The following is a 25,734-nucleotide window of genomic DNA, read 5'->3' as shown; positions in this document are numbered from 1 at the left end:
GAATAGCGGCGTTTTGTTCGTGCGTCCCAGACACTATCTGAAATGGTAAATCAGGGTCGCGCGCATGGCGCAATTCGTGACAAAAAAAATCTAAATATTCCATTACCGTACTTCGAAGCATGTCAACCGCTGTTAAAAATCCATTTTTATGCCATTTTTCTCGTAAAAAAGCGATAATATTCCCACCGGGAATGTCCATTTAGCTAAACCGAGGAAAGTAAACAAAGCTTTCGGTCGACGCGGGCACGAGCCTGAGTCTCACAGTACTGTAACCAGCCACTACCCAAACGCGCTACTTTTTTTTAGCCAGAGCCTGCAAAGCCACGATTCCGCTTTTTGCCGCCTTCTGAGACCCTATGGCAGCCGTAGGAAGTGTCACGGGACAGCTAAGATCCTCACTCTTCAATAAACAGAGACAAGAAGAACGACACGTTGTCAGACAGGCCACTTCCTGCCTGAAACCTTGTCAGGTTTTTGCCTGCCAAATGAGTTCTGTTATACTCACAGACACCATTCAAACAGTTTTAGAAACTTTAGGGTGTTTTCTATCCATATGTAATAAGTATATGCATATTCTAGTTACTGGGTAGGAATGGTAACCAGATTAAATCGGGTACGTTTTTTATCCAGCCGTGCCAATACTGCCCCCTAGCCCTAACAGGTTAATTTGTTGTGCTGATTGACTGGCGGTATTGGAGGGAAAATATTTCCTCAACATCAACGCCATAGTAAAACGCTGTTTTTGGATATAAATATGAACTTGATAGAACAAAAAATGCATGTATTGTCTAACATAATGTCCTAGGAGTGTCATCTGATGAAGATTGTCAAAGGTTAGTGCATAATTTTAGCTGGTTTTCTGCTTTTGGTGACGCCTGTCTTTGCATTGACAAAACATTACACACAGCTATTTTCAATGTACTGTCCTAACATAATCTAACTTTATGCTTTCGCCGTAAAGCCTTTTTGAAATCGGACAACGTGGTTAGATTAAGGTGATGTTTATCTTTCAAAGGGTGTAAGATAGTTGTATGTTTGAGAAATTTGAATTATGACATTTAATTGTTTTCAAATTTGGCACCCTTGATATTTCACCTGCTGTTGATAGGGTGTACCAGGGGTGGGACGCCAGACAGATTAACCTGTTAGGGCTAGGGGGCAGCATTGACACGGCTGGATAAAAAACATACCCGATTTAATCTGGTTACCACTCCTACTCAGTAACTAGAATATGCATATACTTATTACATATGGATAGAAAACACCCTACATTTTCTAAAACTGTTTGAATGGTGTCTGTGAGTATAACAGAACTCAAATGGCAGGTCAAAACCTGAGAGATTCCTTTACAGGAAGTGGCCTGTCTGACCATTTGTTGAACTTGTTTTCCATCTCTATCATTTACTAAGGATCTCTGCTCTAACGTGACACTTCCCACGTCTTCCATAGGCTCTCAGAGCCCGGGAAAAAACAGAATGTCGTCATTCCAGCCCCAGGCTGAAACACATTATCGCCTTTCTCAAGTGGCCCATCAAGAGACACTAGCTTATGCGCGTGACCCCGACCGCCCCCGCCTTTGGGATTTTTTCCTCTGTTTGCCGAAAAGGAGATTCCCTGTCGGAATATTATCGCTTTTCTACGAGAAAAATGACGTAAAAATTGATTTTAAACAGCGGTTGACATGCTTCGACGTACGGTAATGGAATACTTTGAATTTTATTGTCAGGAATTGCGCCAAGCGCGTGACACTTCTTTACTATTTCGGATAGTGTCTGGAACGCACGAACAAAACGCCGCTATTCGGATATAACGATGGATTATTTTGGACCAAACCAACATTTGTTATTGAAGTAGCTGTCCTGGGTGTGCATTCTGACGAAGACAACAAAAGGTAATGACATTTTTATAATAGTAAATATGATTATGGTGAGTGCTAAACTTGCCGGGTGTCTAAATAGCGAGCCCGTGATGCCTGGGCTATGTACTTAGAATATTGCAAAATGTGCTTTCACCAAAAAGCTATTTTAAAATCGGACATATCGAGTGCATAGAGGTCTGTATCTATAATTCTTAAAATAATTGTTATGCTTTTTGTGAACGTTTATCGTGAGTAATTTAGTAAAATGTTAGCGAATTCCCCGGAAGTTTGCGGGGGGTATGCTAGTTCTGAACGTCACATGCTAATGTAAAAAGCTGTTTTTTGATATAAATATGAACTTGATTGAACAAAACATGCATGTATTGTATAACATAATGTCCTAGGGTTGTCATCTGATGAAGATCATCAAAGGTGAGTGCTGCATTTAGCTGTCTTCTGGGTTTTGGTGACATTATATGCTGGCTTGAAAAATGGGTGTCTGATTATTTCTGGCTTGGTACTCTGCTGACATAATCTAATGTTTTGCTTTCGTTGTAAAGCCTTTTTGAAATCGGACAGTGTGGTTAGATTAACGAGAGTCTTATCTTTAAATGGCTGTAAAATAGTCATATGTTTGAGAAATTGAAGTAATAGGATTTTTAAGGTTTTGAAAATCGCGCCACAGGCTGGCAGTGGCTGTTACGTAGGTGGGACGAATTCGTCCCGCCTAGCCTAGAGAGGTTAATGCAGCTGGTGGCCACGCCTGAGACTGACTGTTATTTTTGATTTTGACCCCCCTTTGTTCAGGGACACATTATTTAATTTCTATTTGTCACAAGTCTCTGGAACTTGTTCAGTTTATGTCTCAGTTGTTGAACCTTGTTAGGTTCATACAAATATTTACACATGTTAAGTTTGCTGAAAATAAACACAGTTGACAGTGAGAGGATGTTTCTTTTTTTGCTGAGTTTTTAAGTAGCCTTCGTTATTCTTTGGATGTGGAACCGAAATGTGCATGTCCTATCTAGGACAGGAAATTACATTGAAATAATGGCGGCAACTTCCTCAGGGGGGCTCCTTTAACAGATATTCTCTGACGTTATTTTCTCCTCAGGTCTAATATTAGCTTAGCGAGAAATGCATTTGAATGAAGTACAGGATAAATAAAAACAACTAAGTGGGTAACTAATATGAGTGTTTTTACCGTCACTGTCCAGCCTGAAGCCAAACTCATCATACTGCAGTTCTGCCTCCTCTGTTGGGTCCTTCTGTAAACGGAGACAATAAGAGCATACAACGAGTTCCATGACATATTATATTAAAGCACGAGATAAATCACAGCAAACACTAAGGGTTAAGCAGTACCTTTATAGGTCAATGTGTGCAAACAAGGCGCTACAAGAATGAATGGCAAAAAATATGAATATGGGCAGGTGTGGTAAAAACGTTCACATTCAATAAATCCAGAAATAGCCTAGACAACCACAGTACTAAGCTAGAGGCTCCCTCTCCACAGTGTTAACCTAGCAATACCAAGATATCGGTTCTGTCAGGTCAGTCCTTACCTGATAGTACTTGGCCAGGATGTCCTGGGGCCACATACTGGAGGTCAGGGCTGAGAAGGGGCCCCCAGGGGCCGGAGTGTAACCACCTGGAACACAGAGGGGGGAAGGAATGAGAGAAGAGGGAGATAGAGGTAAATGAGGTACTGTGAGGAGAAACTGATGGAGAGAGTCAAATAATGTGAGTGACAGAAAATAGAAGGATAAGAGAGGAAACATGAAGGGAAAGGGGCGAGGTGGGATGACAGGGGACTGAATGAGAATAGACTGACGGGGATAATCAAACCCTGACAGAGAAGTTTGAGAGAAAGACGGAATGGAAAATGAGTGGGGAGGGGGGTGAGAGGAGAAACTGGCAGAAGGATAATCAAAAGCACTATCAGAAAGGGGAAGCGTAAGGGAAAGAAAAGGGAGAGGACAGAGGGATTGAGGGAGGGAAGAGGGGAAGAGGGATGGGAGCCCTTACCTGACATGCTGGAGGAGAGCAGAATGAATACGGTGTGTGTTGGTGTAGACAACCACTCTGTGAAAAGAGGGAGATCAGATACTAGCACCGACTCTGGAAGGAGAAAACACAAAACAGACAAATTACCCATCTGACCCAGTAACTCACTCACACTAAATGTCCCAAAGATTAGTCCCCCTTTAGTGAACTCCTTTTTGAATCCAAGAGTGGCATTAGAGCTCTTGCATGTTCAGTTTGGTCTTCAATTCCATGTAGCAAGGTAGCCAGCATTAGTACATTCTTTCGTAATCAGTCTTTCCCTCCCCTAGTAAGGAGGGGTCAGTTCAAACACATGAACAGACACTAGACAGAGCACACAATAAGAGCTTAACCCTTCTCCATGTGAAGCAGTAGAAATACTGGAGCAACAGCCTCGCTCTCATAAACACACCTCTTCCTTATAGAAAACAAACAAAAAAGAAGAGACTCACATGACCTATTCTTGCACCATGCAGCCAGGATCAAAACTGATAGAACAAGAGAGGGAGGATGAGGAAAGAGAGATTGAAGCGAGAGATGAGGAAGAATAGATAATCAGAGCAAGAGAGGGAGAGAGGGAGAGAGAGCGCAAGTGGGAGAAAAATAAAACTGCGGGGGTGTGAAGGAGGAAGAAAGAGGGATAAAACTCCCTGAAGCACCAACTGTTCTCATGCAATAATCATGGCAGCGTGACCATGGCTGCTGTTCTACATACTGTAAATATTGCCATTCCTTGACTTCTCTCACAAACACTATAAGAGTATTACTGTCTTGAAAGTAAACCCATGACATGCCTAGCTCCTCAGGGAGTAGCATTTGAACTCAGTGTATTTGAATGAACAGCAGTTAATGTAAGTGTACCCATTAAGCCCACTTCCATCTTTGGATTCAAAGAAGAAAAAGAAAAATGTTCTGCAATTTAATGGTTCAACCAGTTATTCTAAGTCAATGAGATGTTTTATTATTAAGTTATGGACAGTTCCTACTAGTGGCCAATTTCAAAGCTGCAAAAAAAAAAACTTGGTGACTCTGATAATAACATTCCTGATTTTTTAGTACTACCTCAGATGTGATCATACTTAATGTAAAAATAGGAGATTAATGTGTTGATATATGCACATGATAGTAATTAATACACGTAGTATGCTATTTATTGCCAATTGAAAATAGGTTTTTCATGCTAGCAGTTGCACCATGTCACAGTCAATACTGTAGCAACAGAACTCGGTGAACCACAACAATATAATCAAATCACATTTTATTGGTCACATACACGTTAGCAGATGTTAATGCAAGTGTAGCGAAATGCTTGTGCTTCTAGTTCAGACAATGTAGTAATATCTAACAAGTAATCTAACAAATTCACAATAACTACCTTATACACACACAAATGTGAAGGGATGAATAAGAATATGTACATATAAATATATGGATGAGCGATGGCCGTGCGGCATAGGCAAGATGCAGTAGATGGTATAGAATACAGTATATACATATGAGATGAGTAATGTAGGATATGTAAACATTATTGAAGTGGCGTCATTTAAAGTGACTAGTGATACCATTATTAAGTAAATGTATTAAAAGTGGCCAAAGATTTGAGTCTGTCTGTTGGCAGCAGCCTCTCTATGTTAGTGATGGCTGTTTAACAGTCTGATGGCCTTGAGATTGAAAAACAGCTTCTGTCTCTCGATCCCAGCTTTGATGCACCTGTACTGACCTCGTCTTCTGGATGATAGCAGGGTGAATAGGCAGTGGCTCGGGTGGTTGTTGTCCTTGATGATCTTTTTGGCCTTCCTGTGACATCAGGTGGTGTAGGTGTCCTGGAGGGAAGGTTGTTTGCCCCTGGTGATTCTTTGTGCAGAGCGCACCACCCTCTGGAGAACCTTGCGGTTGAGGGCGGTGCAGTTGCCGTACCAAGTGGTGATACAGTCCGACAGGATGCTCTCAATTGTGCATCTGTAAAAGTTTGTGAGGGTTTTAGATGACAGGCCAAATTTCATCAGCCTCCTGAGGTTGAAGAGGCACTGTTGCGCACTTCTTTTTACTTTCCACCACCTCCATTACTGTCCTGTTGATGTGGATTGGGGGGGGGGTGCTCCCTCTGTAGTTTCCTGAAGTCCACAATCTCCTTTGTTTTGTTGACATTAAGTGAGAGGTTATGTAATTTTCCGGACACCACCCTCTGAGGGCACTCACCTCCTCCCTGTAGGCCGTCTTGTCGTTGTTGGTAATCAAGACTACCACTGTAGTGTCGTCTGCAAACTTGATTGAGTTGGAAGCGTGCATGGCCACGCAGTCATGGGTGAACAGGGAGTACAGGAGAGGGCTGAGAACGCACCCTTGTGGGGCCCCAGTGTTGAGGATCAGCGGGGTGGAGATGTTTCCTACCCTCACCACCTGGGGGCGGCCCGTCAGAAAGTCCAGGACCCAGTTGCACAGGGCGCGATCAAGACACAGGGTCTCGAGCTTAATGACGAGTTTGGAGGGATCTATGGTGTTAAATGCTGAGCTGTCGTCAATGAACATCATTCTTACATAGGTATTCCTCTTGTCCAGATAGGATAGAGCAGTGTGATGGCGATTGCAGCGTCAGTGGACCTATTGGGGCAGTAAGCAAATTGGAGTGGGTCTAGGGTATCAGGTAGGGTGGAGGTGATATGTTCCTTGACTAGTCTCTCAAAGCACTTCATGATGACAGCAGTGAGTGCAATGGGGCGATAGTCATTTAGTTCAGTTACCTTAGCTTTCTTAGGAACAGGAACAATGGTGGCCATCTTCAAGCATGTGGGGACAGCAGACTGGGATAGGGATTGATTGAATATGTCCGTAAACACACCAGCCAGCTGGTCTGCGCATGCTCTGAGGACACGGCTAAGGATACCGCCCTACCAAGCAAAAAGGCAGTAACTTCTCATTTGGTGGAAAATTTGTTAATGCCATTTTTGCTACATGAAATACATGGTTAATCAAGTGGGAAAGTATCCTGCCTTTATTGTATTGTTTTGGAGAAAAAGGGGGTCACGTTAACAGTAACTGCAAAAAGTTACTTTGAAACCCAGATAAAATATATTCTATATTCTGACATAAAAATACTGAATTGTCAAAAGTAGAGGTCGACCAATTGATTTTTCAACGCCGATACCAATTATTGGAGGACCAAAAAAGCCGATAGATTTTTTTTTTTTTAATCGTCCAATTTATATATTATATATAAAATAATGACAATTACAACAATACTGAATTAACACTTATTTTAACTTAATATAATACAGAAATAAAATCTATTTAGTCTCAAATAAATAAACATGCTCAATTTGGTTTAAATAATGCAAAAACAGTGTTGGAGAAGCAAGTAAAAGTGCAATATGTGCCATGTAGAAAAGCTAACGTTTAAGTTCCTTGCACAGACCATATGAAAGCTGGTGGTTCAATATTCCCAATGAAGAAGTTTAAGGTTGTAGTTATTATGACGCGTCGACTATTTCTCTCTATACCATTTGTAGTTCATATACCTTTGACTATTAGATGTTCTAATAGGTACTTTAGTATTGCCAGCCTAATCTCAGGAGTAGATGGGCTTGAAGTCATAAACAGCTCTGTGAAGCAAGCATTGCTAAGTGCTGCTGGCAAACGTAGTAAAGTTTGAATGAATGCTTACGAGCCTGCTGCCGCCTACCACCGACCGGTCAGTCAGACTGCTCTATCAAATCATAGACTTAATTATAATATAATAAACACAGAAATACAAGCCGTTGGACATTAATATAGTCAAATCCAGAAACTATCATTTCAAAAACAAAACGTTTATTCTTTCAGTGAATGGGTGGCAACCCTAAGTCTAAATATTGCTGTTGCATTTCACAACCTTCAATGTTATGTCATAATTATGTAAAATTCTGGCAAATTAGTTCGCAACGAGCCAGGAGGCCCAAACTGTTGCATATACCCTGACTCTGTGTGCAATGAACGCAAGAGAAGTGACACAATTTCCCTAGTTAATATTGCCTGCTAACATGAATTTCTTTTAAACCTGCATATTTAGTTTAAAAAAATATACTTCTGTGTATCGATTTTAAGAAAGGCATTGATGTTTATGGTTAGGTACATTCGTGCAACGATTGTGCTTTTTTCGCAAATGCGCTTTTGTTAAATCATCCCCCGTTTGGCAAAGTAGGCTGTGATTCGATGATAAATTAACAGGCACCACATTGATTATATGCAAGGACAAGCTAGTTAACCTAGTAATATCAACCATGTGTTGTTAACTAGTGATTATGTGAAGATTAATAGTTTATAAGATACATTTAATGCTAGCTAGCAACTTACCTTGGCTCCTTGCTGCACTCGCGTAAAAAGGTGGTCAGCCTGCCACGCAGTTTCCTCGTGGAATGCAATGTAATCGGCGTCCAAAAATGCAGATTACCGATTGTTATGAAAACTTGAAATCGGCCCCAATTAAATCTGTCGACCTCTAGTCAAAAGCCAAGCACGCTCATTTTCCGGTTGAGCACACACGAACAATTGCTACCTCATTAATAATATATCTAACACGCATGTCCAGAGTTTATGGTTCTTTAATATTCCAGTATTGAGTGACTGTCCTGGTCAGGAAAGTTAAAATCCCAAATTGTATCTGTCACTTTTGTTGGTAATTAGTACAACAACCTTTGCATGCCAAATGTGTGCTCAACGTGTCTTCTTCAGTGTCATCATTACATGAGTGCAAGAAAAAAAACAGTTTTGCCAAAATGACTACCACCAATCCCTGTGGCCTAGATGATTATAGTATTTCTGGGAATCAACTGTACAACCACATCAATACTAAGTGTTACTCCTGTCAATGTCCATCCATGCAATCTAAATAAGCATTAGAGCTATTAAGAGTGCTATTCTTATGAACTTAATATTAGAATAGTAAATAAAGATGCAAATGTAAGAGCCTTTTTTTGGAGGGAGCAGGTATGAAATTAACAGATGGACTTGACAATGAACATTTATTCTTAAAGTTATTTCTTAATTGTAAGTATCATTAATTCATTGTTTTAAATTTGCAATCTCATGGCATTTTTTTAATAATTAGTATTACCCTACATCATACTTCTATCATGATCCAATACATCATTACAAGACAGGTAGTCATTTAATGTAATTCTAACAATTGCAGTGCTGCTTTTCACATTTATTCTTATAACAAGACATAGGCTACTTGAAATACACAGTATGTAACGTCACTGATGCAGAACCTACATCTCCATGTAAATGCAACTGGTATCTTAGTGGAAGACACACAAAGGATGCAGTTTCAACTCTGTTACACTGTCAGTAATAAAATGAGAAGCATAGTAAACTAACACATGAAAATGGCAGATACGGCTCTTTGCTTTTGTATTACCCTACAATTTCTAACTTATCATGCCAAGGAAGAAGGCAGTAACTGATGTTTAAGGATCAAAGGTCACAGAGGTCAGGGTCAAAATGAATAAAACATTTTACTCATAGTAAGACAACAGATCACTACAGTACATCTCCAATGATCTCCCTACAATTAACTTAGCTGGAAAGTTAAAAATAAAAAAGTCAAGAAAAAGCTATATTTCTCAGCTCCAAGCTATGAGCAGTTACTGCCTTTTTGCTTGGTAGCGCAGAATAGATCTCACAGCTATTTTTACGCATTTTGTTTCACTGTTAAATGAACCTTGCATTGTTATACATAAATGCAATTCTTGTAAATTTGACATTTATCTCAGGTGGGCTTAAAGGGTACATTATCACAACCCCCCTCCCCTCTAAACAGAATGTAAATGGTTATAAATATTGTTCAACATAATCAATTCTAACTTTGCATAATATTGTAGTATATTCATATCCCAGACAACTGGTTTCCAAATATTTTATGAGTAATGTGAACCAGCTTTCAGATAACGCAACTTTTTTTTAATGAGTTATGGTCTTTGTGCATGGAGTCTTGTCCACAGAGGGTCGGTGCGGGGGCAGGGTTTTAGTCTAACCAAGCAGTAACACACCTGATTCAACTAAATCAAGTCTTGATTGAAGTCTATGATTAGTTGAATCAGGTGTGTACTGGTTGGCAAGAACAAAAGCTTGGGACCAAATTGATCTCTGTGGTTACAATTAGACACCTAACTTCCTGTTATGAATGCTAATTTCATGATGAATAGAAATGGGGGAGATGATTATAATGCACATGACATAATGACATTTCTTAACATTCGGAAATTAATTATTTAAGAGGTGGCCTTATTTGGAACACCCATGGGCTTAAAGGGTACATTTGATACCCATTATGCCCACTCCAGACTTTTCACATTTTATCAAATATTTTTTACCTCACATACAAAAATGTAATAAAAGGCCCAAAACTGCACGAGATAAATATTTCATTTTATCTTCACTTTTTGAATTGAAAATTAGGGCTGTATACATTAGAAATGTCTAACCTTAGATTTTGTTGGGTACAAGGGATTCAAGCAAGGCAAAGAGTGGCTACTTTCAAGAATCTCGAATATATTTTGATTTGTTTAACACTTTGTTGGTTACTACATGATTCCATAGATTGTCTTCACTATTATTCTACAATGTATAAAATAGTAAAACAAAAAGAAAAACCCTTGCATGAGTATGCCGAATACAATAGGTGTAGACCTTAGTGAAATGCTTACTTACAAGCCCTTAATCAATGCAGTTAAGAAAATACCTAAAAAAAAAAAAAAGAGTTAAGAATAACAAATAATTAAAAAGAGCAGCAGTTAATAACAATAGCGGGGCTATATACAGGGGGCACCGGTACAGAGTCAATGTGCGGGGGCACCGGTGTCGAGGTAATCAGTACATGTAGGTAGTGACTACGCATAGATAATAACAGAGTAGCAGCAGAGTTTAAGGGGGGGGGGGGGTGTAACGCAAATAGACTGGGTAGCCATTTGATAAGATGTTCAGGGGTCTTATGGCTTGGGGGTAGAAGCTGTTTAGAAGTCTCTTGGACCTAGACTTGGCGCTCCGGTACCGCTTGCCGTGTAGTAGCAGAGAGAACAGTCTATGACTAGGGTGGCTGGAGTCATTGACAATTTTTAGGGCCTTCTTCTGACACCGCCTGGTATAGAGGTCCTGGATGGCAGGAAGCTTGGGCCCGGTGATGTACTGGGCCTTACTCATTACCATCTTTAGTGCCTTGCGGTTGGAGACCAAACAGTTGACAAACCAAGCAGTGATGCAACCAGCCAGCACGCTCTTGATGGTGCAGCTGTAAAACCTTTTGAGGATCCATGACAAAACGTTTCAGTCTCCTAAGGGGGAATAGGTTTTGTCGTGCCCTATTCACGACTGTCTTGGTGTGCTTGGGCCATGTTTGTTGGTGATGTGGATGCCAAGGCACTTGAAGCGCTCAACCTACTCCACTACAGCCCTGTCGATGAGAACGGGGTCGTGCTCTGTCCTCCTTTTCCTGTAGACCACAATCTCTTGTGTCTTGGTCACATTGCGGGAGAGGTTGTTGTCCTTGCACCACACAGTCAGGTCTCTGACCTCCTCCCTATAGGCTGTCTCATCGTTCTCGGTTATCAGGCCTACCACTGTTGTGTCATCGGCAAACTTAATGATGGTGTTGGAGTCATGCCTGGCCCTGCAGTCATGAGTGAACAGGGAGTACAGAAAGGGCCTGAGCACGTACCCGAGGGGCCCCCGTGTTAAGGACCAGCGTAGCGGATGTGTTGTTACCTACCCTTACCACGTGGGGGCAGCCCGTCAGGAAGTCCAGGATCCAGTTGCAAAGGGAGGCGTTTAGTCCCAGGGTCCTTAGCTTAGTGATGAGCTTTGAGGGCACTATGGTGTTGAACGCTGAGCTGTAGTCAATGAACAGCATTCTCACATAGGTGTTCCTTTTGTCCAGGTGTGAAAGGGCAGTGTGGAGTGCAATAGAGATTGCATCATCTGTGGATCTGTTGGTGAGGTTTGCAAATTGGAGTGGGTCTAGGGTTTCTGGGATAACAGTGTTGATGTGAGCCATGACCAACCTTTCAAAGCACTTCATGGCTACAGACGTGAGTGCTAGGGGTCGGTAGTCATTTAGGCATGTTACCTTAGTGTTCTTGGGCACAGGGACTATGGTGGTCTGCTTGAAACATGTTGGTATTACAGACTCTACAGATGCTCTCATGCATGTTTCAGTGTTACTTGCCTCGAAGCTAGCATAGAAGTTATTTAGCTCGTCTGGTAGGCTTGTGTCACTGGGCTCTCAGCTGTGCTTCCCTTTGTGGTCTGTAATAGTTTGCAAGCCGTGCCACATCCGACGAGCATCGGAGCCAGTGAAGTACGATTCAATCTTAGTCCTGTATTGCCGCCTTGCCTGTTTGATGGTTTGTCGGAGGCCATAGCAGGATTTCTTATAAGCTTCCGGGTTAGTGTCCCACTCCTTGAAAGCATTAGCTCTACACTTTAGCTCAGTGCGAATGTTGCCTGTAATCCATGGCTTCTGGTTTGTGTATGTACGTACAGTCACTGTGGGGACGACGTTGTCGATGCACTTATTGATGAAGCCAGTGACTGATGTGGTGTACTCCTCAATGCCATCGGCAGAATCCCGGAACATATTCCAGTCTGTGCTAGCAAAACAGTCCTGTAGTTTAGCATCTGTTTCATCTGACCACTTTTATAGCAGGTGCTTCCTGCTTTAATTTTTGCTTGTAAGCAAGCAAGCATCAGGATGATAGAATTATGGTCAGATTTGCAAATGGAGGGCGAGGTAGAGCTTAGTTACAGCTAAATGTTAGTTAGCTTTAGGTACCTACAGATTCATACTTCAGCTATGATAATTTGTTTGTATTGTTAGTAGTACGAGTTAGGATTATGAAGGTTTATTGTTTAGCTAGCAAGATGTCTAAACAAAGGACTCGCCAGATGATTTGATGTCCCATCATGTTAGCCAGGTGTCTCTGGGGGTGATTACATATGTACAGTTGAAATCGGAAGTTTACATACACTAAGGTTTGAGTCATTAAAAGTCGTTTTTCAACCACTCCACAAATTTCTTGTTAACAAACTATAGCTTTGCCAAGTTGGTTAGGACATCTACTTTGTGCATGACGTCATTTTCCCAACAATTATTTACAGACAGATTATTTCACTGTATTACAATTCCAGTGGGTCAGAAGTTTACATACACTAAGTTGAATGTGCCTTTAAAACAGCTTTGAAAATTTCAGAAAATTATGTTACGGCTTTAGAAGCTTCTGATTGACTCAAATGATGTCATTTAGCCTATTGGAGGTGAACCTGTGGATGTATTTCAAGGCCTACCTTCAAACTCATTGCCTCTTTGCTTGATATCATGGGAAAATCAAAAGAAATCAGCCAAGACCTCAGAAAAAACATTGTAGACCTCCACAACTCTGGTTCATCCTTGGGAGCAATTTCCAAATGCCTGAAGGTACCACGTTCATTTGGACAAACAATAGTACGCAAGTATAAACACCATGGGACCACGCAGCCGTCATACCGCTCAGGAAGGAGACACGTTCTGTCTCCTAGAAATGTATTTTGGTGCGAAAAGTGCAAATCAATCCCAGAACAACAGCAAAGGACCTTGTGAAGAAGCTGGAGGAAACAGGTACAAAAGTATATATATATATATATATATATATATATATATATATATATATATATATATATATATATATATATATATATATCCACAGTAAAACGAGTCCTATATCGACATAACCTGAAAGGCTGCTCAGCAAGGAAGAAGCCACTGCTCTAAAACCGCCATAAAAAAGCCAGACAATGGTTTGCAACTGCACATGGGGACAAAGATCATACTTTTCGGAGAAATGTCCTCTGGTCTGATGAAACAAAAATAGAACTGTTTGGACATAACGATGGTCATTATCATTGGAGGAAAAAGGGGGCGGCTTGCAAGCCGAAGAAAACCATCCCAACCATGAAGCACGGGGGTGGCAGCATCATGTTGTGGGGTGCTTTGCTGCAGGAGGGAGTGGTGCACTTCACAAAATAGATGGCTTCATGAGGATGGAAAATTATGTGGATATATTGAAGCAACATCTCAAGATATCAGTCAGGAAGTTAAAGCATGGTCGCAAATGGGTCTTCCAAATGGACAATGACCCCAAGCATAGTTACAAAGTTGTGGCAAAATGGCTTAAGGACAACAAAGTCAAGGTATTGGAGTGGACATCACAAAGCCCTGACCTCAATCCCATAGAAAATGTGTGGGCTGAACTGAAAAAGCATGTGCGAGCAAGGAGGCCTACAAACTTGACTCAGTTACACAAGCTCTGTCAGGAGGAATGGGCCAAAATTCACCCAACTTATTGTGGGAAGTTTGTGGAAGGCTACCCAAAATGTTTGACCCAAGTTAAACAATTTAAAGGCAATGCTACCAAATACTAATTAAGTGTATGTAAACTTCTGACCCACTGGGAATGTGATAAAAAATAAATAAAAAAATGCTGAAATAAATCTCTACTATTATTCTGACATTACACATTCTTAACTTGTTATGGATAGGGGGCAGTATTTTCACGGCCGGATAAAAAACGTACCCGATTTAATCTGATTATTACTCCTGCCCAGAAACTAGAATATGCATATAATTATTAGCTTTGGATAGAAAACACTCCAAAGTTTCTAAAACTGTTTGAATGGTGTCTGTGAGTATAACAGAACTCATATGGCAGGCCAAAACCTGAGAAGATTCCAAACAGGAAGCGCCCTCTCTGACCATTTCTTGGCCTTCTTTGTCATCTCTATCCAAAACAGGGGATCTCTGCTGTAACGTGACATTTTCTAACGCTCCCATAGGCTCTCAGAAGGCGCCAAAACGTTGAATGATGACTTTGCAGGCCATGGCTGAAAAACAGTAGCGCATTTGGTAAGTGGTCGATCTGAGAACAATGAGACTGGTGCGTGCGTGCGTGCACGAGACGACTCCATGTTTACATTTTCAGTCTTTGAACGAAAACAACGACTCCCGGTCGGAATATTATCGCTTTATGAGAAAAATGGCATAAAATAGATTTTAAACAGCGGTTGACATGCTTCGAAGTACGGTAATGGAGTATTTAGAATTTTTTTGTCACGAATTGCGCCATGCTCGTCACCCTTATTTACCCTTTCGGATAGTGTCTTGAACGCACGAACAAAACGCCGCTGTTTGGATATAACTATGGATTATTTTGAACCAAACCAACATTTGATATTGAAGTAGAAGTCCTGGGAGTGCATTCTGACGAAGACAGCAAAGGTAATAACATTTTTCTTATAGTAAATCTGACTGATGAGTGCTAAACTTGCTGGGTGTCTAAATAGCTAGCCCTGTGATGCCGGGCTATCTACTGAGAATATTGCAAAATGTGCTTTCACCGAAAAGCTATTTTAAAATCGGACATATCGAGTGCATAGAGGAGTTCTGTATCTATAATTCTTAAAATAATTGTTATGCTTTTTGTGAACGTTTATCGTGAGTAATTTAGTAAATTCACCAGCAGTGTTCGGTGGGAATGCTAGTCACATGCTAATGTAAAAAGCTGGTTTTTAATATAAATATGAACTTGATTGAACAAAACATGCATGTATTGTATAACATAATGTCCTAGGGTTGTCATCTGATTAAGATCATCAAAGGTTAGTGCTACATTTAGCTGTGGTTTGGGTTTATGTGACATTATATGCTAGCTTGAAAAATGGGTGTCTGATTATTTCTGGCTGGGTACTCTGCTGACATAATCTAATGTTTTGCTTTCGTTGTAAAGCCTTTTTGAAATCGCACAGTGTGGTTAGATTAACGAGAGTCTTGTCTTTAACTTGTTAGGGCTAGGGGGCAGTATTGACACGGCTGGATAAAAAAACATACCCGATTTAATCTGGTTACCACTCCTACCCAGTAACTAGAATATGCATATACTTATTACATATGGATAGAAAACACCCTAAATTTTCTAAAACTGTTTGAATGGTGTCTGTGAGTATAACAGAACTCAAATGGCAGGTCAAAACCTGAGAGATTCCTTTACAGGAAGTGGCCTGTCTGACCATTTCTTGAACTTCTTTTCCATCTCTATCATTTACTAAGGATCTCTGCTCTAACGTGACACATCCCACGTCGTCCATAGGCGCTCAGAGCCCGGGAAAAAACAGAATGTCGTCATTCCAGCCCCAGGCTGAAACACATTATCGCCTTTCTCAAGTGGCCGATCAAGGGACACTGGGCTTATGCGCGTGACCCGACCGCCCCCGCCTTTGGGATTTTTTCCTCTGTTTGCCGAAAAGGAGATTCCCTGTCGGAATATTATCGCTTTTCTACGAGAAAAATGGCGTAAAAATTGATTTTAAACAGCGGTTGACATGCTTCGAAGTACGGTAATGGAATATTTAGAATTTTATTGTCACGAATTGCGCCATGCGCGCGACACTTCTTTACTATTTCGGATAGTGTCTGGAACGCACGAACAAAACGCCGCTATTCGGATATAACGATGGATTATTTTGGACCAAACCAACATTTGTTATTGAAGTAGCAGTCCTGGGTGTGCATTCTGACAAAGACAACAAAAGGTAATCAAACTTTTATAATAGTAAATATGATTATGGTGAGTGCTAAACTTGCCGGGTGTCTAAATAGCGAGCCCGTGATGCCTGGGCTATGTACTTAGAATATTGCAAAATGTGCTTTCACCAAAAAGCTATTTTAAAATCGGACATATCGAGTGCATAGAGGAGGTCTGTATCTATAATTCTTACAATAATTGTTATGCTTTTTGTGAACGTTTATCGTGAGTAATTTAGTAAAATGTTAGCGAATTACCCGGAAGTTTGCGGGGGGTATGCTAGTTCTGAACGTCACATGCTAATGTAAAAAGCTGGTTTTTGATATAAATATGAACTTGATTGTTATACAATACATGCATGTTTTGTTCAATGTCCTAGGGTTGTCATCTGATGAAGATCATCAAAGGTGAGTGCTGCATTTAGCTGTCTTCTGGGTTTTGGTGACATTATATGCTGGCTTGAAAAATGGGTGTCTGATTTTTCTGGCTGGGTACTCTGCTGACATAATCTAATGTTTTGCTTTCGTTGTAAAGCCTTTTTGAAATCGCACAGTGTGGTTAGATTAACGAGAGTCTTGTCTTTAAAATGGTGTAAAATAGTCATATGTTTGAAAAATTGAAGTTTTTGCATTTGAGGAATTTGAATAACGCGCCACGGGATTACACTGGCTGTTGAGTAGCCCATAGAGGTTAAACTGTACATGTCTAGACAATAGTGACCCATCCACTTACCTATATGTGGCTGGGGGTGGATAAAGCATTTCTTTCACGTGACCCATCAATTTAGACAATTGTGTCTGGGTTAGCGGTCGACCGATTAATCGGAATGGCCGGTTAATTCGGGCCGATTTCAGGTTTTCATAACAATCTGTAATCTGCATTTTTGGATACCGATTATGGCCGATTACATTGCACTCCACGAGGAGACTGCGTAGCAGGCTGACTACCTGTTATGCGAGTGCAGCAAGGAGCCAAGGTATGGTGCTAGCTAGCATTAAATGTATCTTATAAATGGGAATGCTTTAACAAAAGCGCATTTGCGAAAAAAGCACAATCGTTGCAAGAATGTACCTAACCATAAACATTAATGCCTTTCTTAAAATCAATACACAGAAGTATATTTTTTTTAAACCTGCATATTTAGTTAAAATAAATTAATGTTAGCAGGCAATATTAAACTAGGAAAATTGTGTCACTTCTCTTGCGTTCATTGCACGGAGAGTCAGGGTATATGCAACAATTTTGGCCTCCTGGCTCGTTGCGAACTAATTTGCCAGAATTTTACGTAATTATGACATAACATTGAAGGTTGTGCAATGTAACAGCAATATTTAGACTTATGGATGCCACCCGTTAGATACAATACGGAACGGTTCCGTATTTCACTGAAAGAATAAACGTTTTGTTTCCGGATTTGACCATATTAATGACCTATGGCTCGTATTTCTGTGTGTTATTATATTATAATTAAGTCTGATTTGATAGAGCAGTCTGACTGAGCGGTGGTAGGCAGCAGCTTGCTCGTAAGCATTCATTCAAACAGCACTTTCCTGCGTTTGCCAGCAGCTCTTCGCAATGCTTCAAGCATTACACTGTTTATGACTTCAAGCCTATCAACTCCCAAGATTAGGCAGGTGTAACTGATGTTAAAGAGCTAGCTAGTTAGCGGGGTGCACGCTAATAGCATTTCAAACGTCACTCGCTCTGAGACTTGGAGTAGTTGTTCCCCTTGCTCTGCATGGGTAACGCTGCTTCGAGGGTGGCTGTTGTCGATGTGTTCCTGGTTCGAGCCCAGGTAGGAGCAAGGAGAGGGACGGAAGCTATACTGTTACACTGGCAATACTAAAGTGGCGGCCCAAACTGCTGCATATACCCTGACTCTGTTGCAAGAGAAGTGACACATTTTCCCTAGTTAAAAGAAATTCATGTTAGCAGGCAATATTAACTAAATATGCAGGTTTAAAAATATATACTTGTGTATTGATTTTAAGAAAGGCATTGATGTTTATGGTTAGGTACACGTTGGAGCAACGTGTACCTAAGCAATTATATGCAACGCAGGACAGGCTAGATAAACTAGTAATATCATCAACCATGTGTAACTAGTGATTAAGATTGATTGATTGTTTTTATAAGATACGTTTAATGCTAGCTAGCAACTTACCTTGGCTTCTTACTGCATTCGTGTAACAGGCAGGCTCCTCGTGGAGTGCAACGTAAAGCAGGTGGTTAGAGCGTTGGACCAGTTAACCATAAGGTTGCAAGATTGAATCCCTGAGCTGACAAGGTAAAAATCTGTCGTTCTGCCCCTGAACAAGGCAGTTAACCCACCGTTCCTAGGCCGTCATTGAAAATAAGAATGTGTTCTTAAGTGACTTGCCTAGTTAAATAAAAGGTGTTAAATTTTTTTTAAATAAAATCTGCCAAATCAGTGTCCAAAAATACCGATTTCCGATTGTTATGAAAACTCGAAATCGGCCCCAATTAAAATCGGCCATTCCGATTAATCGGTCGACCTCTACCTGTAACGTCACTTTGTTACTTTTAAGTCCGCTTTTGAAAAATACAGGCATACAATTACAGTACTTATACTTACTCTGAAATAAAGGGTATTTTAGTAAATTGCATTACGATCAGTGATTTTAGTATTATACAAGTAATTTGGGATTAACAAATGACACTTTGATGATTTGTTGAGTTACAGAATATCTGATAGAAATCAATACAGTTAAACTATTCACTACTCATTACCGAAACATGTAGTCTCATCTCCGTAACCTGCGCATCATTACCGTAATGCACCGATATTGAGGAGATTAGGAAAAATAAAATGTATACTTTAAGCAATTTTGTCTTAATCTCCATCCAGATATATGTGCATAAATACAACTCATACCTCGTATACATAAGTGATTATGACAAAAACCTTTAAAAAAAAATGTGTTACTGTAATGAGAAATTACAAAAAAGTTAAATTTGTAATATTTTTATTTTCATTGTGATGTTTAACTCGGGCCTTGTCATTAGGGGAGCAATGTTACAAAATATTAAAAATTGATTTGCTTACAACTTTTGGGGACTTTGAAAACTGTTGCAATAATGAACATTTTTGCATTGGTAGTTGTGGAAATTGTGGTAAAATGCATATCTGATAAAAAAAATGTATCCTAATAATATCTCAGTGATCCAAGAGGAAATGTCATGAAAAATAATCATTTTTTGAGTCAAATTTCAGTTGTGTGAGAATGACCCATGCTTGTGTATATTTCTACGTGCGTTTGCAAGGACAAATCAACAGGCGTTAGCCTATCTGGTGAATGAATAATGAAACCTAAAATCATATGAGTGAGTGACCCTTCTGCAGCCGTGACAGTCAGTAGAAAATCCCCACTCGATAACACACAACTCAGTTCATACCCAGACTCATATCACAGCGAGTCAAGATAGAGCTTACAGACAAACGCAGTTACCTCATCACAGGCCAAAAGAACACCTAGCTGGTTACCCATGGAGACCGTTTCCCCCGGAGACGGTGTCGACTTTTAATCTTGGGTTGGGAGGAAAACTCACTCAAGTCTTATGAGCTGTGTAGCATAGATTATGTTTGTTTGCCATTCCTCTGAGCCAACAAGTCATGTTCTCTAATCACTATGACAAAAACACATTACAGCGCCCCTGGGCCCTAGTAACACAGTGTTCATGGTAACTAACAGTACTTAGCCTATTGAAGTTGTAATCAGCGACAGTTAGAGACTTGTTGGCCGGAAGTGATGTGGGGACAAGTCACACATTTAAGTTTACCAGACACATTTTATGACACCAGGAGACCTTTTACAAACCTGTTTAGCTTCCTGAACTGTGACAATCACTCCCGGCAACTATACCATGGTAACCGACGGCAGCTTCATGGAAACAGACACTGTCGGAAAACAAACGTTGCGACAACAACACGACCGCCTTGAAAACATTAAACAGCAGGAGGCTCGCTCTTCTGAGACAACTTCCTAGAGACCATTCATTCACAGTAAACAGCCCCACTACCACCTCCTCATAAACATAGACTACATTAGCATAATAGCTATAACCAGCCAGCTAAGCATATCAGGCCAACCACCATGGCAACAAAGCAGTCATTCATCCAGACAGGGAGTATCAGTATATGAAGAGGATATTTGGGACTTGAGAAATCAATTGGTGGTTTGGAGGATAGCCAGAGCAGTCCTAGACTAGTCCTTGTGTGTTTCCTGTTTCGGGGGGTACAGGGCAACAAGTAGGCTACACAGTCATTTGTTGGATTGGTATTACACATTTATAGCGCAAATGTATCCCTTTTCTACATTCTTAAAGACAATTCTGGAAGAAAGCAAGATAAAGAGAGATGGCTGGACAGATTTTAAGGCGAGGCTATCCTGTGTTTACCTACACTTTACACAATGAAGATCCTGCTGTGTGGGCTGGGAGTGCCGTGTGTGTGTGAGCCCTCAGTCACCAGAGCAGGAGATCTGGCTTGCAGATTCAGTGCCTCTTTAAATCCCTGCTGAAGACACATTTTTATAACAATTTGTTTAATGCGTGATTTTAATTATCCACCTTGTTTCTTTCTCCTTCCTCCGCTCTTTGTTAGTACTTATATTTTATGTTGTTTTATACTGTGAAGCACTGTTGCTTGTATTGAAAGGTGCTATACAAAACATTATTTTTGAATTTATTATTATTAAAATGGCAGGTAAATTTGACATTCACGTCATTTATCAGATGCTCTTATCCAGAGCAACTTACAGGAGCAATTAAGGTTAAGTGCCAAGCTCAAGGATACAGAGAGATTTTTTTTTCACCTAGTCGGCTCTGGGATTCGAACCAGCTGCCTTTCAGTTACTGGCCCAATGCTCTTAAAGGAAGTGCTATGATGGGCCCTCTCCCTCTCTCCTGATGCAGACTCTGGTGTGTGTGACCTGTTCTCTGCTCAAAATCCTTAATCCATCCCCTTACTCCCTGGTTCTCCCTTCAGCAGGTCCCCTCAGAGCCAGCCAGCCAGCCACGTCAGCAAATGGTGAGTCACAGCAGGCTAAATCATTGGACACACACACACACACACACACACACACACACACACACACACACACACACGAGCACCACTATGATCAACAGCAGGCCCCATTCTCTTAGGCATGCTGGCGCCGTACCGCACACACACACGCCCCATCACAGGTTCCTACACCTATTCCAACACACAGACATGTGTGACACAGTAAGGAGAAATGGCACTTTCTCTGAAATCCCAACCAACAGGTGTTAAAGACCGAGTGTGTGGTGGAGCCAGTAAGACGGTACCATTAATTTCAGTATTGAGACGTGCAGATGTTTCCAACACACTGGAGCAACATACAGAAGTCTAAGACTTCTTATTTTTTTGTTGCTGCATTGTATAGGCTTAATACAACCATCCTAGGCACTCAGACCAGACGCCAATAACAAAACAGAGCCATTCATGACAACCTAAATCAATACTTAACAGTGTCAGTAAAGTAATGCACACCACTTTAAACATCTAATAAGGATGAAAATCACACACACACACACACACACACACACACACACACACACACACACACACACACAGCACCTGACCGAGGGATGGGCAACTTTGTTCATGGCTCAGGGGTCTGCATACCCTAGCCTTTTGGGGCCCTATGTGAAATTGTCTTGGGCCCTCCCCATCCACAGTGAAAGCAAAATGTTTTAGCGCCCCCCCCCCCCACCACCACCACCCTGACAGCAAAATAAATACAAAATATTTTTGGTTGTATTACAAATTTCATGCAATTCTATTCATTTTGCCACGGGGCGGATTTAAAAATAAAATAAACGCACTACGCATTATGCGGGTTGAATGCTGTAACACAGAATAAAACAATTTATAAAATTCCCACGATGGTAGTGACTGATCATGACTGCTTATCACTTATTAACCATCAGTTATTCACATTGCTTTAATATTATTTCAGTTGTGTACATTACATTTGTTTTATTTGATTACTATCATTTCATTCCAAGTCATCATCTCTATAGAACTGCTGCCTACGCTGTCTGACAAAAAGCACTATTTAGTAGTTATTCAGAGTAAATAAGGCAGACTTATGACTGCTGAATACCAATACCTCAAAGCAACTGCTCTCCGTGTATCCCCTCTTGATCCTGCATTCATCTGTAGCTTACGTAGCAGGCATAAAAGAAACAGAACGGACAAGTAGCCTCGCAATGGATTTAAGGTCAGTGTAGTTAGTTTAGTGCAGAAAACATGATAATTATGTAGAACATTGGCCAGTTGGCAACTAAAACATCGTACATTTCAGACATGATCCGATTTCTCTACAGAAACTGCAGTGCATTGACAGAAAAAAAAGGAATTTCAAATAATTAGCTAGTTGTTTAAAAACGGAAAAACAACCGACATTTCGGTTAAATACCTAAGGACTAGTAGTGGTGCGCGACTCCTGTGGTGGGAGTCGGCTCTTGCGCGACTCCTGTGGTGGGAGTCGGCTCTTGCGCGACTCCTGTGGTGGGAGTCGGCTCTTGCGCGACTCCAAAATACGCTGAAACGGATGCACACACGTACACACCACCTCATTATTGCTGAGTCCTACTAGGAAGACTGCATTTGCATTCTAGAGGACTGACATGAGCATGATGCTGCCCCTTTGCTCATCAACTTAGCCTATAAAAAGGACTAGGTGATGTGTAAGAACAAGAATATTTCAGTGAAAAAAATTAAAAACAATAGAACCTTAACATCAATTACCTCAGAAACCCTATGTCATTTGACTTACCATTATGCCTCTAGAGACGTGTCATTACACGAGATGCCACGCCCACAATGATGCCCATTGAACCAATTTTTTTATCAGTCACATACTTTCTCAATGACACACAGGCAATGATTGTTATTGTACACATTTATAGGATAGCCATTACAAAGCTTAAGTCTTCCAGGTGTCCCACTTAACAATACTCACCCTATACTTGTTTTTATTTATTTTACCAGGTAAGTTGACTGAGAACACATTCTCATTTTCAGCAACGACCTGGGGAATAGTTTCAGTTTCACTTGAATATACGTTTGATGAATTTACGAGGCATTAATAGACAAGACATTGCTAGATACAGATTACCAAAATATAACCTATGCACATGGTTCTGACTGTCTGCCCCGATCCTCTCTTTCCCTTGCTGGCTTGCCTGTTACTCTTTCTCTTCGCTATGAAAAATGCTAGTGTGTGTTTGGTCTTCGGTATGTTGAGTGTAGAATAGTTAAGCCTACTCACTGATAGCCCCTACTTTAATGGATTTGCGCGAGACATTGCAAGACAAGAAATGGCAAAATACAGCATTGCAATAGCCTACATCTTCTGATTACTGTTGCACGGTTCTGACTGTCAGCCTAGGGACCGACACACCTACCTATGCCTGGCTGTGCTCCCGCCCATCACTCTCTCCCTTGCTAGCTGGCTCTTTCTTTGCTGTGAAAGATGCAAAAGTTTGTGTTTTCGAAGTAGACTATGGCAAGTAGTTTCCACCTTTGCAAAAATACTGAATCTTAGGAGTTGATTCCAAGCGGAGCAGATGTCAGAGAATGGGGCAGATAGTCAAGGAATCGATTATTTTGGAGTCGACTAAGTTTTGAATTTCCTGCAATTCTACACGTTGCCATAGGATGTAGAGACATGTTTGCAGTTAATATGATATCTGAATAAGGGTCCCCGGTCATTCATTTGACCATGATTGCCACAAGTTTAGATAGCTGGGTAGACTAATTTACCAATCTAAAAATGTTTTGCTGACATGGGCTAATTGAGTGACCATCTGTGACAGCCATAAGAGAAAACTACTGATGCACAACCAGATTTCGAAATTGCACCTTGTGTTTCTACTATTCTAACTCAGTAAGTTGAGACCAACTGAGTTCCTAAAAATAATAAAAAATTAAAATTAAAATATCCGCGGGTCTACAAAAGGTGTACAAGTGTACACTACGCATGTGTGGAAAAACGTAGTAAGCACCATCATCCATGGTACCGATCACAAATCCTCATCAATGAACTCCCCATACTAACGTTAGTTAACTTACATTTTTTGGTTATAAATAACATTATATTCCATTGTAGCAGCAACACATTAACGTTATATTGATGCCAACAGTCCAACCATATGTCACGACTTGGATGGATGGAAACCTTTATCGTTCGTCATCACTTGACATGAACATATTCTTTGATTCGTGATTGTATTGGCTACCTAACAAGGTAAATTTCAGTTTACTAATATGCTATTCAGAACATGCTATCTAGCTAGCTACATTGCCAATCATGATAGATAGATTCAATGAGCATGCATGAAGCCTGGCTAGTAAGTTACAGTTCTAGCTTGCTTGATAACAACGTTAACGTTACTTAACTGGCGAACTAATAGCTAGCTAGGTAGGTAGCTAACCATATGTTAAATATGGCTCTGACTACAACAAGTGCAGTGTCAGTGACTACATTACAATAGCTAGTGTCTTACCTTATTGTCATTCTGTACAATTACAAAGACTGTCCAATGTTTTCCGACGACGTTTCTTAGTTGTAAAAATAGCCAAATCTGCTACTACTAGGGTTCTCCGTTTTGCGTCATACACCTGTTTGCGGTGCGTTTCTCTTTGGTATCATTGCGCTTCTCCAGTGTTTTCCAATGTGAAAAGTAGTCCCAGATCCCAGAACTACAGTACGTAACGTAATCTGTCTTCATAGCCTTCCGCCTTGGACTCCATTAATGACGTAGAGTGTGGATTGATATGAATGAATATGGATCAATTGCTTTATTTAAATGATATAATGTCTACTTTGAAAGTGATTCAGTCCAAGAACATATATGAATACATTTACAGATGTGGAATATCGGTATTTGAGAGAAATAAAGTGAGTATCGAAAGAATAGGCATTGAATGTCCTGTTCAGACATTCTCTGACATCTACTCAATGTAAACAGACGCATTAGCGGATTGCTCTTTGCCTGTCTGATATCAATCCACCGACCTTGCAATGGGAAATAAAGACCATTACCAGTGAGTGATTAGCTAACTATTGGATGGATGATAGATAATGGCTGATTGATAAGGTTGTTCAGATATATATACTCCTCCCTCTTTCCTTTTCTCTAGCTCCACCACTCCCCCGTATTTCTCCCTCAAGCACTCTCCTATTCATTTAT

At 40.6% G+C, this 25,734-nt stretch overlaps 1 protein-coding gene across 5 annotated transcripts in view; it reads right to left on the bottom strand.

Annotated features, from left to right (window-relative positions):
- The window catches only part of LOC106592858 (small G protein signaling modulator 3), a 46,601-nt gene extending 21,398 nt beyond the window's left edge, over nucleotides 1-25,203 (bottom strand). For 4 of the 5 annotated variants that reach the window (XM_045715474.2, XM_045715477.2, XM_045715476.2 and 1 more), the window contains exons 1-4: nucleotides 25,048-25,203; nucleotides 3,887-3,979; nucleotides 3,424-3,509; nucleotides 3,063-3,126 (exon numbers count right to left, since the gene is read on the bottom strand). In XM_045715474.2, coding sequence (XP_045571430.2) covers nucleotides 3,063-3,126; nucleotides 3,424-3,509; nucleotides 3,887-3,893 — 157 coding nt within the window. In that variant the 5' untranslated portion in view covers nucleotides 3,894-3,979; nucleotides 25,048-25,203. Of the gene's footprint in view, nucleotides 1-3,062; nucleotides 3,127-3,423; nucleotides 3,510-3,886; nucleotides 3,980-4,037; nucleotides 4,210-25,047 lie in introns of those variants that run through there. The other variant, XM_045715475.2, reaches the window with a different exon arrangement.
- Nucleotides 25,204-25,734: the final 531 nt, after the last annotated feature.

This window comes from Salmo salar, chromosome 03, assembly GCF_965601325.2.
Source record: "Salmo salar chromosome 03, fSalSal1, whole genome shotgun sequence".
In the NCBI taxonomy this organism is placed as follows: domain Eukaryota; kingdom Metazoa; phylum Chordata; class Actinopteri; order Salmoniformes; family Salmonidae; genus Salmo; species Salmo salar.
The sequence above is the reverse complement of the archived record's forward strand: the minus strand, read 5'-3'. Positions and strand labels throughout refer to the sequence as shown.